The 8,670-nt window shown below is 47.7% G+C and overlaps 1 protein-coding gene across 1 annotated transcript; it reads left to right on the forward strand.

The window, feature by feature from the left end:
• Positions 1–3,273: 3,273 nt before the first annotated feature.
• On the forward strand, positions 3,274–8,670 carry Fabp1 (fatty acid binding protein 1). Its single transcript, XM_005076081.4, has 4 exons — positions 3,274–3,429; positions 5,015–5,187; positions 6,457–6,549; positions 8,549–8,670. Exons 1-4 carry the CDS (start codon positions 3,363–3,365, stop codon positions 8,597–8,599), a joined length of 384 nt encoding a protein of 127 aa, XP_005076138.1. The 5' UTR covers positions 3,274–3,362; the 3' UTR covers positions 8,600–8,670.

Consider the following 8,670-nt stretch of genomic DNA (forward strand, 5'->3'; position numbering starts at 1 on the left):
GTCTAAGAAGCTTTTGAGGTAGGAGGAGCAGGGTTTAAAACAAAGGAAGTATTCACTTTAAATGACCAGTCTCAAAGTCAACACTGACCTTCTTAGAATCCCTGCTTTGTTGGATGTAGGTGTCTCAGTGGCCTGTTCTCTAAACTCTCACTGGTTCCTCTTATTCTCGCTTATTCACATGCCTGTGTGAGGCTACCCTATTGAGCAAGAGGGCAGCAGGCTTGGCAGGCGCTAGAGCACTGCCTGCAGCCTCACTGCTCCCTCTGTTTCCCCTTCAGGCCTCTTCTAGCCTTCTGCACGAGCGCATAATTTTTTTCTCCATCTTGACTCTTGCTGCCAAGGTTGGAATTTCAAACTCCAGTGCAACTTCTTAATAGAATAGACTTTTAAATTCATTATGTATGTAGATACAAAAATTTGGTGCCCCCTTGGAGATCAGTGTCTAGATTGTCCCCTTCATATCTTAAGTCACATTAAAAGATGCACATTCCAGGCTCAGAACAGGAGGACACCTTTCATGTTCTGATCATCCTTTGAACCACTGTGTCCATTCCTGTCCTTGTGCTCTATGGGTTAGGTAACAACAAACGGACATAAATTCTCAACACACAAGGATGTTCAGGGACAGCCCTAATTTGATGTTGAAATAACCAAGGTAACACCATCTTGTCCTGACTTCCGTTTTCTGTTTACTTAGATAGTTCTCAGCCTTCTATCTCACAATAGACACATCTGCCTTGGCGACACATATGAGACTTTCATGACCCTGACCATGGTTCAGATGTATTAAATTTATACAAACATAATGTAAAATAAGATAAGCTAACAGAAGAAGGTATAAGTAAAAAGTAATCCCTATTTATGTCTGAAGTAACTACATCCATTCTGACAGAATGGGTGTTTCAAGGTTTGTCTGACCATCACCTAGCTTTGATATAAACTATGAATTTTTTTTGTGAGCTTTGCCTTCTAAAATACTGTCCCTCTGAACTTCAGCCAAGAGACTCTGAGGTGTTGGCTCACTTGGTTGTCAACCAAAATTAAAGGACTCGTATGGTCTTAATTGGGTTAATCTGTGTGCTTGCCTGTATCCTTCTCCTGTGGATTATTTCAATATGTACACCATGAATTTCTTCATGTCCTTAGCACTATTAGAAGAGGGCTAAGCAGGGGAGGCAGAGGGAGTGGCTACCAGAGGGAGTGGGGCCAGAATCTGTGTGATGCTACATTCAACTGATGCCTCTTCTCTCATCATGCCAAAGGCAAGGACCTCCCCTGTAACAAGTGTACATAAACACTACTTATGATGGGTGAGTGGGAAAGGCTCAGGCATTGGGCTTGTGATGTATAGATTTGAAGACTCCTTTTTTGTTTGTTTGTTAGGTTTTTGAGACAGGGTTTCTCTGTGTAGCGTTGGAGCATGTCAGCCACTCTGTAGACCAGGCTGGCCTCGAACTCACAGAGATTTGCCTGCCTCTGCCTCCAGAGTGCTGAGATTAAAAGTGTGTGCCGCCACCACTTTGCCAGAGACATCGAGGTGATAGGATACACCCCAGATGCAAACCAGCAGGCCTGTTGGTCCTCAGCTGTTTTCCTGGCATTGATGGCCCTGCCACGAATTCTACCAGTTCAAATTCCTCCCTGTCATCCCCACTACAGATCTGCCTGACCAGAGCCTCTGGCCTTGAGGCAGATAATGCAACCCAGCAAGTTTCTGGGTGGAGTAGAGAGCTGCTGTGCAGATGGACTGGATAAGCATTTGATCTTTTTGGTGATTATGAGGCAAGTGGGAGGGAATTGTCCATGAACAAGGAGGATGCTATGTAAACTCTCCCGCCATGGGCTCAGCTCAGGCTGGGATGACAGAGCAGAGTTGCAGAGAAACGAGAAAGAACACCGAGGGTGGGAAGAGAGGCGTGGGCTGTCAGCCGGAGCAACAGTTTACATCCCTTTCACTCGTTTCCCCGCTGGCTCTCGGTGCAGCCACAGCCGCATGAAGCGCGCACATGCCCACGCGCATGCGCACATTCACACTTGCCCTCCAGTCTCCTTGCTTCTGGACTCATGATTCACTGATTACAGGACTGGTTTGCTGATGTGACTATTCTATATCTCTCATTACCTCTTAACCACGAGAGCTGCGGCCTCATTATCTTTTGATGTTTTCCCCCTTTGCTGACCCATCACTGATCGAGCTCATCCCATGTGCCAGACATTGGAATCCAGCACCGTGAGGACAGAATGTACAGAAGTCAGTCCAGCTGAATGGAGGAGGCAGGATGGGTGCGGGGGTGTTATAAAGCGTTCCACTAGCTGGGAGAAGGGGAAAGAGCAGAAAAGACACAAATTCCAGAAGACTAGAGGATGGAGAGCTAAAGGCTATGGTGAAGAGGCTGACACTAAAGTCTAGACGGAAAAGAGGAGGAGGGTGTGAAATGGCTCTTGCCGAGAGCTGCCTCAAACACAAGAACTGGGAAAGGCTCATCATCTCCACAGGGGATGAAGCATCCTCTGCCTCCCGACAAAGGCCCGTTCCAGGCAGACAAGACTCCCATGTATCACCTCAGTTCCCTGCTCCTGTCTTGAGGCAGGGATGGAGCAAATCAGCAGGCAATGCCTTCTTCCTTCCCCTGACTTGTCTTTACCAAACAAAACACAGCTAAATTTCTACACCGCTGCTGCAGAGAGCTTACACCTGCTGACGGTGATGCCCTGTTAGCACTTCAAAAGGGAGGCCTGCCTGGACTGTGGAACTACCCGGAATCATTGAGGAAGAATTCTCAGGATACAATACTGATGACATGTTTGTAAAATTATGTTTGTATAGTAACAAAAGGTTGAGAAACAAACATAAGGTTATGTGGAAAAGGTTTGAGTTCAAAGTTATTTCTCCCCCATGTAACACACACATATATAAACGTGTTTATATATAGATATATGCATATGTCCATATGTAGCTACATGTATATAAATATGTACATGCATACAAGTGTACAAACACATTCACATATGTATATATGCATGTGTACGTTGTTAGAGACGATTCACATATCCATCCGTGCACACATTTCATGCACACACACTTATTTCATTAGTGGTGGCAACATTGCAGAGAGCTTCTGATTGGCACTCACTAATGTTTGCTGAATTAGAACAAACCTCTGCCTTGCCCATTCCGATTTTTATCGTTGACCATTGCTCTCAGGAGTTAATGTTTGAACCTGGCCATAAAGAAATCGACAATCACTGACCTATGGCCTATATCTGAGGAGGAAGAAGCCCCTTATAAAATAGCCACCAGTGGGTGGCCTGGCAGACAGAGCTGTTGTGGTCAGCTGTGGAAAGGAAGCCTCGTCGCCACCATGAACTTCTCCGGCAAGTACCAACTGCAGAGCCAAGAGAACTTTGAGCCCTTCATGAAGGCAATTGGTGAGTGCTGGATGGAACTTCAGAGCTGATGTAACGACAAAGAGGGTCTAGCAGCTAGTCAAGGTCCGATGTTGAGGTGGAAGGAGGGGTCCAGGCTATCCCAAATTGAGAGGTGCTATAGTGACATTCCTGGTCTCTTGCTACTTACACCGTTCCTCACTGGACAAGGTCACTGGGAGCAGGGGAAATGACACTGAACTGGATTGATGTGTGTGTGTCCACTGGTACTTCATTTCATGACCTTATTCATTCATTCACTCACCCATTCATTCTTTTTTTTCTGGCACATATTGGTTCAAGACCAACCACACCTCAAGCTCTGTGCTTGTACATACACCAGGGAGACAAAATGTGATAAGCTAAAATCCTGACCAGTGTTTGGAGACAAAGTTACAGTAGTGACCAATTATTAACAGGTAAATGCAATGAAGTATCCCTTAATATGTATGACTTTATACCAGGCATTGATTGCAATGCCCATGTTTAATACTCACCATAAATCTGAGTTGATCACTGTTGAGACAACTGAAGCCAAGAAAGGGGAAGTAGATATGGCAAGGGTCACTGTATAGGAGTTAGAAGAAGCTGCTGGGTCCCAGAGATGCTATTTAGGTACCCCCACATCTCCCCCAGGGTGCAGGAGGGAAGACTTTGTGGTGGTGAAGGCTGAGCCTGAGACCAGGGAGAAAAAATGTTCCAGGAAGAGACAGTCCTGTGGGCAGAGGGCAAAGTGGGACAAAGGAGGTTGCCCACAGGCAGGAGATGAGAAAAAGCAGGAGCAGGGAAACCAGGACACTCAGGTCATCCCAGGACTCAAAGCCTCTTTGGTAGATGAGTCATGAAGTTGAGGACCCCCTTAGTCGTACGACGGGCTCTCTACTCTTGCTGTGAAGCCATGATTCCTGTGAACCTCCATTCACGTGAAAGCATAGATTTGCTCTGAAATCTGCAAAGCCCTATTCAAGGGCAAAGGACTTTTGTACATTACCCACAAGAGCCTTGACTCCAGAGGCCAGAGCAAGTTTGCCTGGTGTGGTCCCACTTTGTATGTGGGACTATTGGATTTGGAAGATAAACGTCCTGAAGGATGAAGTGTTCCCACTTTAAGAAGAAGGCCACCTAAGAAAGGGGAAATTGTGAGGGAGAATAAGTAAAAAGCAGGAATCCGCAGAGGAAAGGGCCTCAGGCAAATGAGGGTCTTTATGACAAATGAATTTGTGGACTGGGGATGCAGGTCAGTGGGTAGATTACTGGTCTAGCACACAGGGAGCCCTGGGTTTAATCCCCAGACCACACAAACCCGGTATGGAGACACGTGACTGTAATCCCAGCACGGGGAGGTGGAAACAGGAGGATCAGATGCTCAACTATATAGTGAGTTAAGGCTAGCCTAGGCTAAAATAGACCCTGCCTCAAAAACTAATGATACTAATTGGGAAAATAGTAGCAGGCCACTGACTTTCCGTGTCAGAGGCCAAAGGCCTCACTGCTCACAGGTCTGCTATGTAGAAGTGTGTGGGGCCTCAGGAAACTGCAGTGGCCTCCTCTTCTGCTCCGGTCTCTAACCTTACATGGGCTCTTGCAGGTCTGCCTGATGACCTCATCCAGAAGGGGAGGGACATCAAGGGGATATCAGAAATCGAGCATAACGGGAAGCATGTCAAACTCACCCTCACCTATGGGCCCAAAGTGGTCAAGAACGAGTTCATCTTGGGGGAGGAGTGCGAGCTGGAGACCATGAGTGGGGAAAAGGTCAAGGTATGTAGTCCCACCTCCTGCTTCCCAAAAAATTCTCCTAACACAGACCGTGTCACTGAACCCACTTCAGGCAGGAGACAGAGAGAGCTCTGAGAACAGACTTCTCATTGTCTCAGAGCTGATCAGGCATCATCGTGTCCCGACCTCTACTGTGTGGTTGGATGTGGGGAAAACGGGCACAGAGCAGGATCCTAAGTCACGGGGTCTCCCAGGAACAGTGCTCCGGGCTCTCAGAGTCCTCCAAGGAGAGCCCAGAACCGGGGCAAATCCCTGTCAGTGAAAACCTTTATCTGAGCCAGGGCAGCTTCGCCTCCTCAGGTAGTGGTTCCAGGCGGCAATGCCAGCTGGCTGTGGGCTGTGTGAGTGGTGACAGGTGATAGCAGCGAGATCCAGGTGCTGCGGGTCCTGTCATCTGCGGCTCCCTGTGAAGTCTGCACAGCCCAGGGTAGTCAGTGGACTGTGTGTCTGCTCTCTGTGCACACAGCCCAGGGTAGTCAGTTCACCGTGCGTCTGCCCTCTCTGCGCCTGCCTTTCCTGGCAGCCTGTGCCTCAGGCACAGCAGCAGTCTCTTTACCTCTTCAGGTTGCTCGTATTTCTGCCTTTCTTACATGTCAAAGTCAAACGTGGAGGGCGATGCTCCTGATCTGCTCATGGCCAGCGGTGGGGTGCCATGGGTTTTCCAAGGGCCCATTGTGGAGGCCAAAGTTCTGACCTTGTGTCTTTTGTTCCTGACTAGATTTCTTCCTCCTTCCCTCCCGTTTCCCTCCATCCATCCCTCCTTATTCTTTGCCGCTAGCATCTTGCCATGTGGTCCACACTGCCCTCAAACTCAGTACCTTCCGGCTCCTGCCTCCTGAGTGCTGGGATTATAAACGCTGCACTGTGACCAACCACAGCGATGCTTCTATTTACTGCCATCCTTGATGTATAAGGCCTGGAATTGGCACCACAACAGGAAAGGGTAAACATCTACCAAAGCAAACTGTCCCCTCAGCTGCTGGTGGTTGGGGTTCTGCTACAGCCTCCCTCCCTAAGATTGAAAATGGGATTTTACATTTTATTTTAGATCTTTTCCCTCCAAGGGAGAACCACTTAGGTAGGCTTGACATTCTCTTTCATTCATAAATACCCCTATTTCCATTCAGTACTAGGGAACTGGAGATGAACAGGGCGTTTGACTCACTGTCAGTTGCTACCACCCAGGGAAGCAACCTCATTAGCTTCATTGCCCGGCCTTTCCTCACGGGTCATGACCTCTCTTCCCTGCAGGCTGTGGTTAAGATGGAAGGTGACAATAAAATGGTGACCAGTTTCAAAGGCATGACGTCCGTGACTGAACTCAACGGCGACACAATCACCAATGTAAGTTGGCACTCTGGTCTTGCCACCCCAGCGTTTGAGGGGAATGGAGGTGTAAAGGGTGAGGGGCGGTTGTATAATATCTCTCATTCTCCCATCTTTTCCTCCCCGAGACCTGGACTTCCATAATCTTCCATGTAGTTGATACATACTGTCTTGAGTCTTTGGAACAACACTTTTTAAATGGGGAAAGTAAGGCTTTGACCAGATGAGCTGGTCAAATGGTAGAGTCAGATCTCCAGGAACTGGGTCTGTCCCTTGAGCTAAGTTCATGGCTGCTCACCAATCAAGCCCTAGGGGAAACTGTTCATGCTGTAGACAAAGAGGATTTGCATTCAGTACATCTGCAGCCATCTTGTTCTCACCAAACGAGGGCTGAATTATTAGGGTGACTTTCTGACAGATAGAAGAGCAGTGACTTGAGGAAGGGGCACCCTTTTCTAATTCCCCTGGTGTCTCTCACCTCCAGGCTGCCCTTCTGCTCCCAGGGTCAGCCTCTCCTCCTTGCCCACTCCCTGCCTCTCCCCAATCCCAACAGCACCTAAATGGGATGGAGTGAGTGTGTGTGCTGAGACACAGGTCAGGATGTACAGAGCACAGCTGGCCTTTTCTGTCTCTGCTGGGATGGGGGACAGAAGTCCATTCAATCCAGAGATGTCCCCAGACTTCACTCCATCTGCAGATCTCCTATCCAGGAGGCCTCAGTGCCTCCTGCATCCTTACTTCCCATCAGTGCAAAACCTCCAGGAGGGAGGTTTGTTTGAGCAAAAGCTGGGCTCTTTCCTTGCTGTTCCTTTGACAATGTCAGAGTATGGCCACAGCCTTTCCCTCTGCCTCAGCACTGACCAACAAGCCACAGAGGCTGCCGTCTTCCACAGCTCAGGTGCCTACTGAATGCCTCTGCCCACTTGGCACTGGTGTGAAGTCACACTGCTACCAAGTTTACGGTCGCTAATGAATGACACACCGGGTGTGCACTCCTATGCAGTAATCCTCCATGTCCAGCTGCTGGTAATATCCCGTCCCAAGTCTGCAGGATAATTGCTAGTGTTTCGCCATGCCCAGGTCTTTCAGCTCTCCTTCGCATCCAGAATGCCCTTTAGGACTTCACAGAAGGCAGAAACCTGTCCATGTGGCATTATCTGGGGAAGTGAAAACCTCCTCCACTCATGGAGAGAGAGGGATGGCAATCATGAAGCAACATTCAGTCCCCACTCTTGCCCCTCACTCTGATAGCAGAGCAGGTGAGCAGAGAGGAGCCGCCCTGGACTGAGGTCAGACGCATTTCCCCTAGTCTTCCGGTCTCCTATGGGAAACGCAGACAATGGATTTCATAATCAGGCTAATATCCAAGACCATGCAACTGATAAGTGATAAAACCCCAAGTGACTGCTGGGGCTAAGGAGCAACTTTTTCACTTGATAACATAAGACACAAAATCAGAGACCGAGAGGGGTGGAAGGACCATTCACCAACAATCCTAAAACTGATGTGGTTTTTTTTCTAACTATGCTGAAGCTTTGCGTGTGCTGAGCAAGCATTCTGCCATACAAACCCATGCCCAGTGTTCTCATGCGCTTCATTCACAAGCTGAAGAGGCAAATTACACAATACCCACTGTCCCAGTCTAGTTGACCAGTGTATCCATGTACAAATCCTTGTGTTCAGCCATAGGCTGTTAATGGACAGTAATAGATCTAAGGGAGATTTTGAGACAATGGATTGGACTGCTCTGGATGGTTTTTCTATAGCTGCCATTGATTTAGGAAACAATTCAATGGCTGCAGGACAGCTCTCCACATGAACAAGAGACGTGACAAGATATGGCCTGGTGATTTAGAAAAAGTTGCCAACCATTCCTCTGTCCATAAAGAAAATGGAAAGCTTTAATGTTGTCTCATGTGTTAGCACATTTGGGAACATTAAGGGAGGTTGGTTTTGTTTCTTTGTTTTACAATTCATCATCAAGAAAATATCTCATAATCTATCTTCTTAATTTCAGACCATGACACTGGGCGACATTGTCTACAAGAGAGTCAGCAAGAGAATTTAGACAAGGCTGCATTTCATATTCTTTTACAGTGTAAAATTTATGCAATAAAGTTACCTTTGTTTTTGAAAGCA

This window comes from Mesocricetus auratus, unplaced genomic scaffold (assembly GCF_017639785.1).
Source record: "Mesocricetus auratus isolate SY011 unplaced genomic scaffold, BCM_Maur_2.0 Super-Scaffold_100676, whole genome shotgun sequence".
NCBI lineage: Eukaryota > Metazoa > Chordata > Mammalia > Rodentia > Cricetidae > Mesocricetus > Mesocricetus auratus.

Bases quoted from the DNA above. Each gene is read 5' to 3' on its own strand.
- Fabp1 (XM_005076081.4), top strand. From the start codon at position 3,363: ATGAACTTCTCCGGCAAGTACCAACTGCAGAGCCAAGAGAACTTTGAG. The intron at 3,430-5,014 runs GTGAGTGCTGGA...GGGCTCTTGCAG, and splicing joins GCCCTTCATGAAGGCAATTG to GTCTGCCTGATGACCTCATC. The intron at 5,188-6,456 runs GTATGTAGTCCC...TCTTCCCTGCAG, and splicing joins TGAGTGGGGAAAAGGTCAAG to GCTGTGGTTAAGATGGAAGG.